The following is an 18,398-nucleotide window of genomic DNA, read 5'->3' as shown; positions in this document are numbered from 1 at the left end:
AACGTACTTCGTATGACATCTCTTGGATATAGACATGACTCATATTACTTGAAAATGCCTTATTAAAATAATATACTTCATAAATGAGTTAATTTTTTTTTTTTTCTTTTTTAAGGTTTCAGCAGAGCAGCTTTACCATTTGGGTTAGTTCGTAGAGAATTATCCTGTGAAGGTTATTCTATAGATCTACGATGTCCCGGCAGTGATGTCATCATGATTGAGAGCGCTAACTATGGTCGGACAGACGACAAGATTTGTGATGCTGACCCATTTCAGATGGAGAATACAGACTGCTACCTCCCAGATGCCTTCAAAATTATGACTCAAAGGTAAATGTTTACGTGTTATTATCCCATTTTAGTTACTACATCCAAATGCGTAAAAGTATTATCATAACTCCAGACTGGATAGATACAGTGCATATCTCAGCCTATTCATTAAAGTGAGTTAGGGTTTTACCTACTAATGTTGCCTTCTACTTTATAATATTTCAACAACATTTAAATCTCTATATCATTTTTATATAGATTGACATATCAGAAGGAATATGTATTACAGTTTTTTTTATACATCATAGAATAAAAGTAATTGAAATGTAATCTTGTTTTTTAAGCCTTCAAAATTTTGAAATATTTTATAATATCAAGAATGTTTAAATGTCTGGGTCTTTGGCAATAATTGTTCCTTAATTTTTTTAAATTAGTAAACTTAATTTTTTCAGCAAAAATGAGCAGAATGTACACAGAATTATCATACTCCATCTCCACACGTGCAAGACTTCCCTAACCATTGACATCCTGACATCCCCTACCATGGTGGTACATTCGTTATAGTAGATGAACTCACATTGACACATCATTATCCCCCGAAGTTCTCAGTTTGCATTAGCGTTTACTCTTGTTGTTGTACATTCTGTGGGTTTTGACAGATTTATAATGACACTTATTCACCATTGTAATATCATACAGAATAGTTTCACTGACCTAAAACTCCTTTGTGTTCCACCTACTCATTCCTCCCTCCATCTAACCCCTGGCAACCGCTGATCTTTTTATTTTCTTACCGTTTTGCCTCTTCCGGAATGTCATACAGTTGTAATCCTACAGAATGTAACCTTTTCAGATTGATTTCTTTCACTTAGTAATATGCACTTAAGTTTCCTACATGTCTTTTCATGGCTTAATAGCTCATTTCTTTTTAGTGTTAAATAATATTCCATAGTCTGGATGTACCCCAGTTTATCCATTCACCACCTACTGAAGGATTTCTTGATTGCTTCCAAATTTTGGCAATTATGAATAAAGCTGCTGTGAACATCTGTTCAGGTTTTTGTGTGAACACAAGTTTTCAGTTCATTTGGGCAAATACCAAGGAGCATGATTTGTTGGATCATATGGTAAGAGTGTGTTTAGTTTTGTAGGAAACTGCCAAACTGTCTTCCAAAGTGACTGTACCATTTTGCATTCCCACTGGCAATGAATGAGAGTTACTGTTGCTCCACACCTCACCAGCATTTAGTATTGTCAGTGTTTTACATTTTGGGTAGTCTAATAGGTGTATAGTGATATCTCATTGTTTTAATTTACAATTCCCCAATGACATATCATGTTGAACACCTCTTAATATACTTACTTGCCATTTGTGTATCTTTATTGGTGAGGTGTCTGTTCTGGTCTTTTGCCCCTTTTTGTAATTGGGTTGTTTTCTTATTGTTTAGCTTTAAGAGTTTTTTATTTTTATTTTTTTGGCCATGCTGCGTGGCTTGCAGGATCCCAGTTCCCTGACCGGGGATTGAACCTGTGCCCCCTGCAGTGGAAGCACGTAATCCCAACCACTGGACTGCCAGGGAATTCCCTTTAAGAGTTTTTTAAAATATATTTTGGATAACAATCCTTTATCAGATATGTCTTTTGCAAATATTTCCTCAATCTGTGGCTTGTCTTCTATTGATCTTCAGTTTTAGAAAAACAAACAAAATAAAAACAACAGATTAAGAAAGTTAAAACATATAGCGCTCATTCTCTCTTTTTTTCCTCATATATAGATAATAGGAAGGAAGGGAGGAAGGGGGGTGAAGGAAGGAAGGAAGATAGAAAGTTATTTGGGTAATATACCAATTTTGGTTAATTTTGTGTTTTAAAAATGATGTGTTGGAAAGTGTGTTATAAACTATAAAATATATGAATGATATCTCTTAACTGGACAGTTGTGTTTCTACAAGTAAATAGAATACAAAAAACTGCTGACAATGGGTATGGACTTTCCTCTGCCTTAACACAGAGCACCTAATTCTTGGCATCTTTTTTTTTTTTTTTTTCGTAAATTTTGGTACTCTTGGCATCTTAATTAGAGTTTTCTTATATGTAAGGTATTAAAATTGTGTTTGTTATGATTGAAAGTAATATCCAGCAATCCCAGTTATTTGGAACATAGAGACTCTCTGAAGGAACACAAGTTTCACAGAGTTATACAATGTTGATTTTGTATTTTGTTTACTGGGAAAACCCTTTATCCTTCTATTCAAAGCTTACACCCTCTCCTCTTGCCTCTTTTCCCCCACTGAAAACAGTCCTCTGTCCAGTTTTGTAGCTTGTATGCTAGTCTACCTTAAAGTAGAGCAGGAAATTTTCTAGACTGAGGTCTGATCAGTGTAGGCACAGTGAAATCATCCAAAGGTGATAAGAGCGATTAAGGAAATAATGGAAAAACTTAAAAAAAAATCCAGTCTATAAGACTGTGGGTACAAATTGCTGTAAAATCTCTAATTTCAAACAGAATAGGTATTAGCATATTTTTATTGATAGCAGATTATTGTAAGTTTTTTGTTAATGTTGATACTGATCAAGATATTTTTAATAAACAAGAGGACATATATAATACTTTTGAAAGATTTCCATCAAAATGCTTTTATTTTTAGTTTTTAAAGGGTAGTTATTAAAAAATTAAGGTAAAATCTTATTTGCACAAATGGCACTGGATAAAGTTTTTTTGTTTTGTTTTGTATTTTGTTTTTTTTAAAAAAAACAAAAGTCCTTTATGGACTATGTAGGATTTGAAATCTGGCTTGTGAAACAAACTACGTAGGATAATATACCTTCTTTAGAAGAATGGATTCTGTGCTCCAATAAAATTGTAATAGAACAATTTGCCCATAGTATTTAAAAAATTGAGAACTGCCTATAGCAGGCAGACAATAAAGGTAACCCCTGATAATTGACCATTTATTCATTCTTAATATGTTGATCCGACTGTTCAGTGGTAGTGATATCACATGAGCATCTAGAACTAAGCCAGAGAGAAATAGGAAGTGAAAAATGATTATGTACAATTACCTGTTTTTATTAGACTGACAGGCAAAAAAGCAGTGGGAGTTAGTGCAAAGAGAATTTGAAAAGAGCTGGCCCTGAGGAATTGTGCTTTGTAGGTAACTTACTTTTGTTTGTAAGGTTATACATTTAAATACATGGTTAAATATCTAGCACAACACATAAGCCTTATCATACTTGTTAATATAAATGTAATTGCATAGTATAGGAAATGTACAAGATAAGATAGCAAGTTATTTTCATTGTTTCATTATGTTATAAAAGCAGGGCTACATTTTTGATAATACATTTTAAAGGAAATAGAGTTTGGGGTATTTAAATTCTGTGAAAGCATACTGTAATTTCCTTGCTATCAAAATCTCTGAACAATTTACGGTGTGTTAGGGAAAATAAGGGGTTAGTTCCAAAACTGCCTGTAGAAACTCCATTTTTATATTGTTGTATTATACTAGTGGCTTATTATTATTTAATCAACACAATGACAATTTAAACATGAACACTTTATTGACAAGGAAGACGATGTTAAGATGACTTGAAAATGAGTTTCATAGTGGTAATTTATAAGTACTCCATTCTGTGTATGTCAGATTATAAACCCTAAAGGAAGTCCACCATATTTGACTATTACATAGTTTGAAATAGCTGTAAGGAAATTAGGTAGACAATATTTTTGCAGCTGAATTATTACAGAATAACTATTGAATGTGTAGAATACTTGTCCCTATTTTTTAAATTTAAAGATACTCTTTCAATATTTACAAATAAAGTAAGAGTTATTTTCACCAAACTCCTAATAATTTGACAAATTTTTCCATTTATAATCATCAGAAAAATGTGTTAATAATGTAGAAAATCAGACTTCTTTTCTTTAATTTAGGAGATTTCTCTTTGGAAAAATTAAATAAAAGCACTAGATATTTTTCTATTAAGTTTGAAACTCCCTGTTTTCTAAATATAATAATGGATATAGGCACAGAAATTTCAATACCATAAAATATGTTTATATTATAATTCAAGGCTTTTCTACCCCCCCACCCCCACTGTCATCACTTCATCAGTTGAGAGTCAAGTAAATAAACACAATTGTAATTCTTGACTGTGGTGATAGTAAAAGTATCAATAATTGTTATTTATTCTCTATTTTCTATTTCCTGCTCACTTAAAGGTATGAAACCAAGACTATTACTAACTGATTCTACTTGTCTTTTAAGTACACTGAATGGCTCATCCTAAAAAGTGAGAAATGAAACTCCTTCCTAAAATGATACGTGTTTTAATACTCTATAAAATGATCACCATTAGAGATAATTTTTTTAGCACTCTTTGAAGATAATCGTAGTGGGGTAACTTAAATATGAAACAGTTTCAGCACTTTGAATTTATTAAAGCAAAGAAAAAAACACCTCTTATTACTACTCTGAAGTATTTGATGAATAAGTAAATTAGAATTTTGCTAACAATACTGTTTCTTTGTAGCATTGGGTACAATCTAGTTAAAGTGATGTGCTAAATTGTACCTGAGATCCTCTTCTGGTATTGCTTATAACTGTCCCTTTGTTCATTTATTCACTCTAAGAACTTGCCAGTTCTCATCAAGGTGGTTTGGTGCCTTAGGTTACGCTTTGTAATTGTCCTTAGGTTTTTCTTTTTTTATTAGCACTCCAGCCAAGAGATCTGAAAGTAAGAAAGTATGTAAATGTTTACTGGGTTTTAAAAAAATATTAAATGTAAGGTTAATGGGCATAGGTAGGTCCAGTTTTTCAGTCTTAACTCATACTATCAGATGTACATCAGTGTACCTCTGTCAGTGCAAAGAGGTTCTAAAAGTAATATGTGCTGCTCTCAAGAAGATGATAAGAATACATGCCTCAGTTTTTTCCCTGCAGTAGGAAAGGTATATTTTGTGTAATTGATTCAAAGATAGGCCCTTTTTTTGTGTGTTGAAATTGCCCAAGGAAAGTAAAATAGTGTCCTAGACTTAGGGAACTAGCCTGATTCCTTCAAAGATTTTAGCCAATTTTTTTAGCCCACTTATGGATACCAACTGGCTAGAACCTCATAGCACAACTACAGTAGGTTACTTATTAAATAAAATACAGTATATTTTTGGTTGTTAAACTACCGATTTAAGTTCCTTTAAGTTATTTGGGAAACATGGTGGAATATAAATAAATAGTTCAGCAAACAGTTGTTTTTACAGATGTGGCACTCACAAGAGTGTTGAAAGAAGAACATACAGATGAAGCAAACATAAACATATACTTGGTAGTTACAGGTGAACAGATAATATTACCTACAGAAGTTATGTGGTTTGAGCGTGCGAAAAGCTCTAGAGAGCACCTGCATTTAAGGGGAAGAGGTAAAGTTACCATCAAGGAAATCAGAACAAGAACAGGAGGGTAGTGTCTCATAAGCCAACAGTAAAGTATAAAAGAGATTCACTTTTTTCTCACTGCTGCTGAAGATTTTTATTCTATTTAGCTCAAATAAAAGAACGCATTAGGATTTTTCAGGATAGGAGAGTTTCAGGATAGAAGTTACGAAAATAACATTCAGCCTTGCATAGGCCATATGAATTAGATACCACTCTAGTCGCAGTCATCCAGGCAAGGAACAAATACATAATCTAGATTTATGAAGTAGGAGTACAATTCAGAGATTTTTTTTAACTTAAGGGGAAAAAATCTAGCTTCTAGAACATGGGAACAATTTAATTAAATTAAGCTAAGTAAGAGCCAAAACTTATTTCAGAGCCTAGATCTTGTCCACAAAGATTGGGATGATGGACATAAGCACAGAGTAGGGACCAGATTAATCTATTCCCATCCTATACCCCATTCAATAACTTCTCTATCCTTGAATTTTCCTTTTCTAAACCTATCAGTGTCCCAACTTATTATCTTCAAGTATAATAATTACATTTTATTTAACAATGTTAACCCAACAGCAATTCAAGTGGTGATAATTTCTTGTGTGCCTGAGGATTTGAAGAAATGTGTTATTTTATACATATGTGCGTTACTTTTTTTCTGTTCCGTGGTTCTTTACATTACAGTAGGTTATAGAGTGAGACTGGAAAAATGAGTGCATTGGCTTCTTCACCTCCCTTCTTGCTACGAAGCAAGGCACATAACTCTCATAAGGACTCTTTATGGGCGGGAAAAACCATAGGCCATTGCTTCTATTTTAAGAGAGTTATTGAATAACAGATTTTTGGAACTGCCGAGGAATTTGGGACTCATCATAGTATAGCTCTCTCTCGTTTCGCTTGGAGAATCAACTGTCATTGCAGTCAAAACACTTCATCCACATTGTAGCATGTATATTCTCCTCACTTATTTTTAAAATATCTTTGAGGAGGAATGGCAGTACACAATATCCTTCTTTTTACTTTGTGAACCTTTAAGAAGGTAATTTATTTGCCACAGAGGCTGAAACCTCAAATCCTCTATACCTGAAACCTCATTAATTAATATCCTAGTTGCATGAAAATTGATTCTTAAATAATATTTAATAATTATTCTTAAAAAATTCTGTTATCTAGTTTTGTATATATACTTCTGTTATTTTCAAGTATACTGATAGATATTAAGTGTGTGTAAAATATTTAAAGAAAGGAGATACTTAAATAACATGCACACATCCACACAAAACCTTCATATGACAACTGATGCATGTTCGAAGATTCTCAGAATTTAACCAAGAAAATCCATTAAAATGTAGTCACAGTTCTGCCAGTGTTCTCTGACAAACTTCATGATAACAGATTTCTGTGTGGGCATACTCTCCTTGACATACAACCCTTTCGACTTTTATATTGATGATTGAGTCTTCATAAAGAAACTTTGTATCCTAGTCAGAGCTATATAAAAGAGGTTTTTTTTTTGGGGGGGGTGGTACGCGGGCCTCTCACTGTTGTGGCCTCTCCCGTTGCGGAGCACAGGCTCCAGATGTGCAGGCTCAGCGGCCATGGCTCACGGGCCTAGCAGCTCCGCGGCATGTGGGATCTTCCCGGACCGGGGCACGAACCCGTGTCCCCTGCATCGGCAGGCGGACTCTCAACCACTGTGCCACCAGGGAAGCCCAAAAGAAGTTTTACTTAGTTATTTTTTTGTTCCCTGACCTCTTTATAGGTATCAATAAACTTAAAACTCATCTTTCTAAGATATTCACATCCCTTCCTTATTAGTCACATTTTTTAGAGGGAAAAGTTAGCTAAATCTGTTCCATCATCTAATTTGATGTTTTGTAATATTTTAGTGGTTGACATATTTTGTTCTTGCGTTATTATCAATAGTTGCTAGTCAAGGGATACCCTTCTCTTGCCTAGTATTTATTCAGTGTACCTATTCATTCTCATAGGGTCTAAGCCTGCCATTTCTGAGAAACTGCAGCCTTACCTTTATGCTGTTTATCCCAAGTGCTTTTATCAATCTGTGGTGTCAGGTTTATCAACCATTTGTCCATCAAGAAAACATGCATCTGGGCAAAAATAAATAACTCAGATGCTGCTAACTCATCATCTCTGAGATGTATTTAGGTTATTTCCTGTTGGGTGATGGATTTGCACTAATTCTTTCACTCTTGGCTGAGTTGTTTTAAGACAGCTAACTGGAATTACAAGCACCTCTCTTTGGCCAAGGATTGGGAGGTTACTAGCACAAACCCTTGAACCTTAGTACAGTGATAAATAACAATTAAAGCTCTAATTGGTATATCTAATTGAGCACATACTTTGCATGTCACTTACTGATAGGCGTTTAAACCAAAGCACGCATTATAGAAAGGAAAGACTATTGGCAGTAATAAACATGAACCATATTAAACATTCACATTTAGTGTGTAAGAAAGACTAATAAATTATAAAATGGCTTAGAAGGCAAATCATCTTAATATCCCTTATGACCCTCCTTTTCAAATGTGGAAGAAAGAAACAGTCACATCAGAGATTCTGCCTTACAGGGTCCTCTGTTTCTCCTTTTAAGATGAAAATTAGTAAAATAATTCTGCTGGATAATGAACACTGAGAGTACAAGTGTGACCTGCTGGTTTTACTGGTGCTTAATATGTGGGTTTTACCTTTGTGTACTGGTGGTCAAGGAAGCCAGAACCATTTTCCCTAAGGACACTATATTTCCTAAGGATTATTCAGTGAAATTAAGAGCCTTAAATAATACCATGAAAGTTTGAATTTGATTTTATTTTTGGACAGCTACTGTCAGATGAGAGATAGGGAATATAGTTTTTAAAAGTAAAGACATATCTCATTTAAACTCTGGTGTTTTTATTATTAGAAGTGTTTTTTATTTTTGAAACTAAAGAGAGGAGAATAAATAAAAGTGAATATGAATATCCATTTGAATTTTAATGTTATAATAATCTTCATAGTCTCAGTTATCACTTATGCCAGCTTTCTCATTTGAGAGGTGAGTGTTATAGATGAGATGACAGTGGTATTTCAGTAGTACATGTATTGTCATATACCTTGTAGATTTTTACTCTCTTAGAACATTCTCTGCTACACACTAAACATGGGTTTCTATTTACAAAGTAAATTTAAACAAATCAATTTAGTGACAGAAACCAGGTCTAATTCAGCATTATATTACTACAATGTATTGGACAATCAAATGTTAAATAACTAGATGAAAGCACGCTAAATCTGTTTACATAAGACTATTTTCAAATACTCATTTGAGTACTTTGTTTTGTACCTAAGTATGATTTCTTTTTAGTGTGTATCTGCTTTCTGAAGTCAATACTACTAGCGTCAGTATATAAATATGACTTACAAGCATCCTTTTAAAAAGAGTTATACTTGGAACAAATAAATATAGTTGTTTAATCACAGTTGTAGAGAACAGAAATAAAATTTTATTTTAGAGTTTCAAATCAAGACATTGCCACTATCTTTCCTTTGGATATGGCTTTTTCTTCTGTTTTCTCCTCTTACGAAAAACTCACAGATAAATGCTACTGAACTGTAGTATGAAGTATATTTTCTACCAGTATAAAAATTTAAAACAAATTATGAATTGTAAGTTCACCTAAGAATTTGGAATTATTTATCTTATGCAGTTCATATAGGCATTTTTATTACCAGGAAATAAATTTATGTATTCATTGAAGCTTTGGAATAATTCTACTGTCTGAAAATATGCTGTTTATTATTTTATTATGTCATAAATAATAACAAAATATAATTTTGAGTAAAGTTGAGAATTTTCCATTCTCATTATCCTTTTTATTTTACTGAGATTTCTAATTAAGTAAAAAAAAATTGCCTATATGTTATTTGGTGGAGAAAATATTTTTAATTGTCGGTTTACTTATAAATCCTTGTTTTATTTTCTTACTAGCAGTTTAGCTGCTTGACTTTGCCACATCAAAAACGTGATAGAAATTGTGAGTCGGTATCATTCATAATATACTCTATTGACTAATTTTATTAAATGAAGAGAGAAAAAGATTTGATATCAATTGCTTAAAAACAGCTTAAACTGTCATTTATTATGGCCCTATTAATTTTTCCATATATTACATAATGAGATTGCACACCTATACTATATTAACAACAACAGCAATAACAGAAAACACCAGTATGGATATCTACTTTTTATATTGCCTAAGAAAAATTACTGTGAGTAATTAGATTTCTGATAGCATTTTACTAATATTTATGTCTTGCAGATTTTAGAGACTTATTCTTTTTACTTACTATTTTCTTTAAATGTCTTATAGCAATTTAGTTACAGTTTTTAGTGCTGTTTGCTATTCCACAATTAGGATGAGAGCTAACATCTCTCAGATGGTCCTAGGAAGAGTCTAGTTTTGAAGAAATATAAAGAAGTGAGCAACTCTGTAATCTTAATATTTATTTCATATAAAACAATCAAGTGTATCGTGTAGCTAATATGTGTTGCAGTTCTCCCAATATTTCTTCGCTTGTCATATGCAACCAATAAAGACGTGGTTTTAGAATGCCCCACGGCCTTGAAGATAATGTCTGAAATGAGAGTCACTCTGTATAAGTTGTCAATCTCAAGACAATTGTCTGTTTTTCAGACTATAGGCCTGTCATTTTTAATGACTTCAACTGTAATTTGTGAAAAAGGTACTGTTTCTAAAGGTGGGTTTATCCTGAAGCTAGTAATGAATCTTTAATGTCAGAGCCTTTTGCTTGCACAGGCCTCTTCCAAGGCATTCTCAGGGTCCCTAGCAGTGGGCTCACAGGGTCATGTTTTTGTAAAATTTGCTGAAGTATGATATTTAAACACAACCTTTTAAGGTTTTGATTTCATTCTCTGACTTCTCTGTTACAATTTCTCTCATTTATGGCTGCTTAGGGGTAGCTAAGAGCATTTGGGGATTCTGTTAAGTGGAGGTTCAGTTGGTGATAAATTCAGTTTGAGTTTAGTGGGGGTATTTTTATGTGGTTTGTAGACACTCATGTACAGTTTAGTTATTGTTAGCTATTCTGGTGAAGAACTGGCCTCTAGAAGTACTCCTGTTACTCATTATACTGCCTTACTGATTGTGACGTAAATATGTAAGGCCGGATGTCATATTACAGTTTAAAAGTGTCCCATGGCACCTGAGATATGTGGTCAGTGGTGGAGAAATAATGTTTGGAATATGTGGAACCAGAAGCTAGGCTGGAAAATTCTTTCAGTCATTAAAGGGTTCTTATAGATAACTAATCAAAACAGAAGTTCTCTCCTGTATATTCTTGGTGGATTATATACAGTAGTACACAGAGAACATATCCAAAGGTAGTACTTACAATTGTAAATGCCCCATACTTTTCTCCGCTTTTAATGAGTATCATATCAAATAGAATGTATCAGAATACCTGTGTTTGTGGAGCACGGGCTGTAGCACTTCAATGCACATGAGCACCTGTGACATTGTAGGTACATGCCTAAAGTATCCAAACCATCAATAATGAAAAATAAATTTTGATCAGCTGTTTAGGAGGAAAAGCAAAATTATAGAAAGTGACACTATGAAATTGTGAAGAGACAATCCTAAGATATATGGTGAAAAAATTATTAAGGGAAGAATTGTAAAGGAATGGGAGGCAATTAAATTATTAAAATGTTTTTTAGTTTTCTGGGTTTTGTAACTTGTGATACTTTTAGGCTTTCTGAAAATTTGTGTTGTTTGTTGTGGTTTCCTTTTTTTTTTTCTAAATAAGTATTCACTTTGGTACCTCATTTTCTACTTGTAATTCTTTTCTATTTTTTCCTTAAATTGGTACCCCTAAGTATTATAAGCTGTAGACCTTACAAAACTTGAATCCACCCCTGCTGTTTTTATTTATAATGTGTTAGTTTCTTGAAATTGGCACAGTGTTCCACTAGACGGTCTTAGGTTGATATGTACATTTTAGGATATTTCTTTGTATCTTTTTAATTTTATCTCATTTTGTCTCCTTTATCTTTAATCTCCAAAGATTTAGGGCTTCACAGAAGAAAGAGTGAAAAATTAAAAAAAATTAACAAATCAATTTATTAATTTAATTAAGTAGATAACAAAATATTCATTCAGTAAAAGAGCTGAGATAGAAAAACCCATTTTCACAGTTTATGTTAAATAAATGCTTGGTTTAAAACCTTACTATTATAATATAGACTAAACTAAGGGAGTTTTTAAACTACATGATTTTTAAACAAACTTTCAAGAAATTATACTAATGAGCTTTACTTTTATACTTTCTTCCCACTCTCCCAATTCTCCAGTTTGGGAAGTTTCCTTCACCCTCACCTCCCACTCCTATTAAAACCTTTATGTGGAGAAAAATATTATTTTTAAATTACTGTGTGATGATTTCATAGTAATCATTAATGATTAGTAAGTAATGATTTCAGTAAATTTCTATAACATTTATAATCAAAAAGTCTTAGTAAGTCAAAACCTTTTTTTATTACTACTCTTAGAACTTTCTAAAACAATACAGCAATAGGAGGAAAGAGAATGAATGCTGAATTTTCTAGGACATTTTAAAATTTGGTAATTTTATTCCATACATTAAATTATCTTATGACGCAGTCCTAAGATATTCTCATCGTTCATTCATGGAATTCTGTATATATAATTTAAAAGACTGTTTATAAGTAACTTTTGAAATCTAACTGTGAGTTATTATGTGAATGAGACTATACCTTTTAAAAATGTATATAAACAGGTATGTTGGATTGAGATAGATAATGGTCATTACAGGTATATTATCTGATACATTGATTTAGAACCTTTATATGTGCATTGCCATTTATTTCAACCCTTGACAAGTAGACCTTTATTAAGCTGTGATGATCACTGAATATGAAATGTAACCAAGATTATTTTTTATTCAAACATAATTTAAATATTCATCAAAGAGGAGTTATGCTTGAGACTGACAGAGACTATTAACATCAAAAAATATAATTAACTGCATTGGGTCTCATGAAGCAGAGTTAGCCAAATAGCCGAGAGGTCTAATTGCTCTAGAATTTGAGAAGCAATGGTTTTATTTTATGCTGTAGCTGTGAAATTAATAGTAATGTGGTTTCCTATGTGGGCCAATTAAAAGCTGCCTGTTAAGGTTCATTGCTGTATAGGAAACCCACTGAATATCCCTTAGTAAACAGTATTGACATGTCAGTATGTACAAGAAGATAAAATACAATAAAAACCGTGAAAATGAGAAGTGGTATTAAAAGACCTGTTTTTGAAAACAGTCCATTAAACTCTTTACACCATTACAGTGTTGCAGTGGACGTTGTGGCATGCCCTCCAGATTCTCCCTTCAGATCAGGCCCGTTTTCCCCCCCTGCCAAGGGAGTTGCCAGTGGATGGGCTCACAGTGAGTCCCTGCCCAGGAACTGCCATGGGCTGAAGGGATCTTAAATCCTTCTGCCCAGAGGCATCCCTCATTGAACGCCAGAGTACAAAGGCTTGGCCTTCTCATCTTTTGCTTCATTTTGAGACATCTCTGAAGGGTTCTGCCAGCCTCAGAGCTCCCTCCCTGAGGAGTTTCCTGGGCCTTTCTCACTCTACCCAATCCTGCTTTACTCATGGCAACACTGATAGTTCTAAGAGCGTTATAAGCCTCTCAGAGCTCCTGGCTCAAATTCTGCTTCCAGTGTTACCCAACCTAAGGAAGGTACTGATATAAAAACAAGTCCTGTCAGTGGTATTGGTTACATACATTATAGGAATCTGTCAATCAAAAACTAAAATGGTTTTAAAGCAAATTTTAAAAATGCCCAATTCAGGTCTAAAACATGGCATTTTACGTTGTAATGTTTATCTTTGTCATGTGGTCCTTTTTCTTTAATCAAGGTAATAGGCGGACCTTTGTGATGTTCTTCTGCTTTTTAGTTGAATACAAAAAGAAAGCATTCTTGATCGAACCCAAAAGATTTTGCCTTGCCCAGGCTGTAGAGATTTAAAAGTGGGCAGACATTCTAATGGCATTTTGACATTAATGAGGTTGCTGAAATGGAAAAGTTGAAGGGTCAAAGATAACAGCGGTAGCAAGATCTTAACAGTGTTTCTTTTTCATAATAATGACATCAAATATACTTAAGAAATGACTGTCATTTCTAACATAAAATATGTAATGTTATGTGTGAGTGTACCACTTTAAGTATTAGACTACTTTTTGTAAATAAAAATAGTGCTAAAATTAGCTATAAAATGTGCAACTTCACATATGGTTTATTAAATTAGGATAATCTCATTTTTTTAGCTGTAATTTTTGTAAGGCATTAAAAATCTTAAAATAGCATAATAGATTTTAATGTGTGTAGTATAATTAGGTATACATTGTGTCTTTAATCTGCAGTGATAGTTTTCCTGGTCATTCATTCTTTAATATGCTTATCCTGTTTATATCTGTGGCTTAAGAGTACATGTTAGTTTTCAGAAGAGCAGTGTTGCTGCTTCACAGCACACAGCGCTGTACTCCCAAGCCTGTACATGGTGTTAGTGGTATTTAAAGCCCTTGAGTGTAACATTTTATAGCTCACGATGAACTGAGCTTTCAGACAAGTTACTGATTTGAAGCTAATTCAAGCTGGGAGTATTACATGGAATGGAAGCCTTCTACCTTCAACTGTTAGAAACTTTTACAAACCACGTAAATCAGAGAAGTTTTACTTTGGTTTATACCCCGGTTATGGAACTGTGCTTGACTTCTGAAAATTATATCTTTATCTTTCATTCATTGATTTATGCCTCCAAATAATTACTGAGTTGTATGGTGGGCAAGCTAATGTGTCAAACACTCTAAAGATATTTGTGAACAACTGGTAAGAATATATATTTTTAAGTGTATGGACTGGTGTTTATGAAGTTAATACATTTTAGAATAAAGCACAGTGTTATACACGTGGTTCAAAGATTCTTAAAACAGACACCTCTCCAAGATATTATAATCTGGTGAAGAAGATGAAATATATATAGAAATAACTATGATACCAAATCTCTCAGACAGCACAGTAAATTTCTAAAAACTGATAGATAAGGGAAAGCGATAAGCAATGGCATGAGGTGGGACAATTATACTATTTGTTGAGGGAGTACTAAGTAACTGTTAAAGGATTTATTCAACTTCTGTCCTCACTCCTTTAAACTTTCCTTACCATGTCCCATCTCATTAACTTTCTTCTTCCTTTTGGGTATTCTGAATTCTTTTCTTGCACTTAGACCTCGGAGGAAAGGATTTTCAAAGATTGTGTTCTTTATATTTCTCAAAATTATGGAACAGTTCTATAAGATACTATATTTTAAAAATTGTTTTTAACTCTGTAATGTCAATATAGAAGATAAGACTAGGGTTTTAAGCCCTTCATACTGACTCTGAAAACAAGGAGTTCACCCTTTTCATAGCAGAGAACAGTAACACATAAGTTCACTTCCATTTGTTTATTTTCTTCTGCTTAGATATTGTTTGGATGTGGCATAATTAGTGTATCGCAATGCTTTCAAAGTTGTAGGTATTCCTATAACTAGGATATAGCAGCAGATAATGTCTTGTATCACTGTTTCTAGTGCCAGGCCCACAGGTGGATATAAAATTATCATTTCCTTCCTTCCTTCCATCCTTTCTTCCTTTCTGTCATTTATGTATCATTTATCTATCTGATTTTAGATAATTTCTTGCCTTTGTGACTGAGATGTAGCAGAGGACACTTCCCTTGATCTGTGCTTTTTAAAAAAGGAGCACTTTTGGTAGTTCGCTGTAGACTGGATGCTTGCGAGTAGGTATTCAGTTATCGAGAATGCCATCAGCAATGCCTTGTTGTTTTCTTATCAGCTTCCTCCTGCTGTCAGCTTGGCACTTGTTTCAATAGAAAAGGATTTACATCAAATGTAATACCTTATTATATACAGCTAACATGGGGTTTTTAATTGTGCAAACACATGAGACTCCTGCAGTGATAGTCAGTTTGATAAAAGGATTAGATTATGAATATTTTGTCACGATTAAAGATTAGTTCTGATTTATCAGAAGTAAGCCAGTGAAATTTTCCATATATTTATCGTCAGGTGAGACTCCAGAGTGTATGAACCACAGAATATCCACCTCTTGGTTATTTATATTCAGATAATGGGTATTAAGGATTATTTTTAGCCTTCCACACCTGTTCTACTGCTAAGAGTATCCCAAGAGTGTGTGGTTCCAGTCTTTTGCCTTTATTGTTTCTCATCTCTTGTCTTACAGAACAGTTAGGCAAACATCTGTACAAAATTTCTGCAGTTTTTATTAAGGGAAACAACAGTGGTATGTATCAACAGGACATTTTGAGTTGTTCCTTCAATTAAAAAACCCTCAATAAAATATAGAAGAATGAGAATTCCAATTTAGGAAGAACTTATTGAATGAGCACTTCTTGCCCTAAATAGGACTAGGCATTCCAAGGAATTTAAAAGAAGCCTAACAACATCTAACTGGAGAGGTAAAACTAGGGTCCTAGAAACAACTAAAGGCATTCATGGTATGAGACCTGTTACGATGAAGTGCCTAGCACTCTTTGGGGTGTTTGGAAAAGAATATAAACAAAAACGCAAGGAGTTTACAGCTTAATTTTAACAAGGAAAATACTTGGTGAGTTAAATAACAATTTTATGCAAAATATAGAAGAGAGCCACAAAGCAGAATATGATTAATTTCTTCTTTCTTAATTAAGAAGAAATCATTCAAGAAGTGTATTGACAGTAATTTCCGTGGGAATTCAGTTCAGATACATCTTTTTAAGTTAGAAAGAACAACATAAGGAAAACACAGATAGATAGTGATTTTTATGAGGCACAAAGTTAATATCAGATAATTAATAAAAAAAAGATTCATGACTTGCAGAATAATTGCATAGCATTTTGTTTTCCAAATGAGAGTTTTCACTTCGTCGACCATTAACTATGTATTTCCCTCTCCTCCAACATTAATTTATACTATTAAGTTCATACTGTTCATAGTATGAATACTATTAAGATATTGCTCACTTGTCCTTTCACATCCCCTTTTACACAAAGCATTCCTATATACTTGTTTATAAACTATGTCACATATTTTACTACCAAAATATTTACAAGTTACATGAGGAAAATAAATTACTGTAAAACAAAAGTAATAATAATAAAAGTGTACTTAACTGAAAAACAAGTTTGATGAGGAAATAATAGTACTAAAAATCATGAAAGATTTCATACTGAAATAATTCATTTTGCGTAAAGAATAGCCGTGCTTTCTTGCCTCTTGGTTAAAAAACCCAAGCACTTATAGAACGTTGTCATTTTAATAAAAACTGAAAAAAATTCCTGAATTGAATAAGTACTTTAACAAAAACTTGTACTTTGTCTTAACTTTTGCATAGATGGTAAATTTTTAAAAGCTACATCACCAAAAGTCTTATGATTTTATGTCCATGCTTTCATTTTGATTACATAGGAAGTTCTGTGAACATTCATTGCTGTGCTATAATCAAAGTGAGGTCTGTAAAAGAGGAAATTATATTAGCTGTCAATTAGACTAGAGATGCATTTCTTTTATAGGCAGAGATTTATAATACTGACTAAATGACATTCCATGAAACATCTTGGGAGGCAGAAAAAAATATTTATGGCATAATTTTCCTGTTTGTCAAAATCACATCTAAACCAAGGGAGTTATCTTTAAGGTGAATTTAAAATAGCAACAACAAAAATCTAGTTTACTCAGTTTTGCACTGTAAAACTCCTTTTAGTTGCAGGTTCTTTTACATTATTTCAAACTCTAATCTTCTAAGCGGGTAATTAATGGACCAGAAAAGCCATTTGTGGGAAAGAAGAGCCATAAGGGTGAACATATTTCTTCACAGAATGATCTTTAAGAAGTAAATAATTACAAAAGGAAAAGATTTGGGATGACCAATCTAAATCTGAGGATAATTAGAAGGAATAGAGTATGAAAATCAAAATGCTTGGCATGTACAATTCTCATATCATAACAAGACTAATTAAATATTTAGAAACCAAAAATCCCCTCACAATTTGAAGAAAAATAACCCATGACAGAAGGATCTGTAACTTTGCCAATAATTAGCAAGGGTTACAGGAAGGAAAAGCGTCACAGATTGGCTCCAAGGCTCTGAAAGGTCATGTCTTATTATGGTGTGTCTTTTATATGGTCTGATAACAAGTTTCTTGCTAATTTAATCTAACTAGGGCATCCCATAGCGATATCCCATTTCCCTTGTTAAAAATGTGATAGTTTCTGCAAGTGCAAACTGTAGTAGGTTAACATTTTTAAAAATAATTGCTCCTAATTGATACAGGTCATAATAATTTTTTAAATTATTAAAAGCAGAGGTCTTGAAAATTTGGACTCGGAAGCAATATTTTTGAAGTATTTCAAAATTTTATAGCTTTTATCCCCACTTGAATTATCTTGTTCCTTTCATTAAGTAGTTAGACCTGATGACCCTGTGAATGAAATTTAGTCTCAGTGGCATGCTTTGTAAATAAATATTTCTTATTTTGCTAATAAAAGCAAGTACATTTATGTGAATGTGCATTTCTGCAAACAAGAGATTTTGTACTGGATTA

General features: G+C 33.1%; 1 protein-coding gene across 20 annotated transcripts in view; it reads left to right on the top strand.

The window, feature by feature from the left end:
* The window catches only part of ADGRL2 (adhesion G protein-coupled receptor L2), a 147,661-nt gene that overhangs the window by 65,236 nt on the left and 64,027 nt on the right, over positions 1-18,398 (top strand). For all 20 annotated transcript variants that reach the window (XM_089920542.1, XM_089920484.1, XM_022580996.3 and 17 more), the window contains exon 2: positions 116-329. In XM_089920542.1, the coding sequence (XP_089776668.1) occupies positions 116-329 (214 nt within the window). The remainder of the gene's footprint in view (positions 1-115; positions 330-18,398) is intronic.

This window comes from Delphinapterus leucas, chromosome 1, assembly GCF_059928025.1.
Source record: "Delphinapterus leucas isolate spDelLeu-1000000601 "Yukka" chromosome 1, BTC_Dleu_Yukka2, whole genome shotgun sequence".
Lineage (NCBI taxonomy): Eukaryota > Metazoa > Chordata > Mammalia > Artiodactyla > Monodontidae > Delphinapterus > Delphinapterus leucas.
This window is presented reverse-complemented; position numbering and strand designations above follow the sequence as displayed.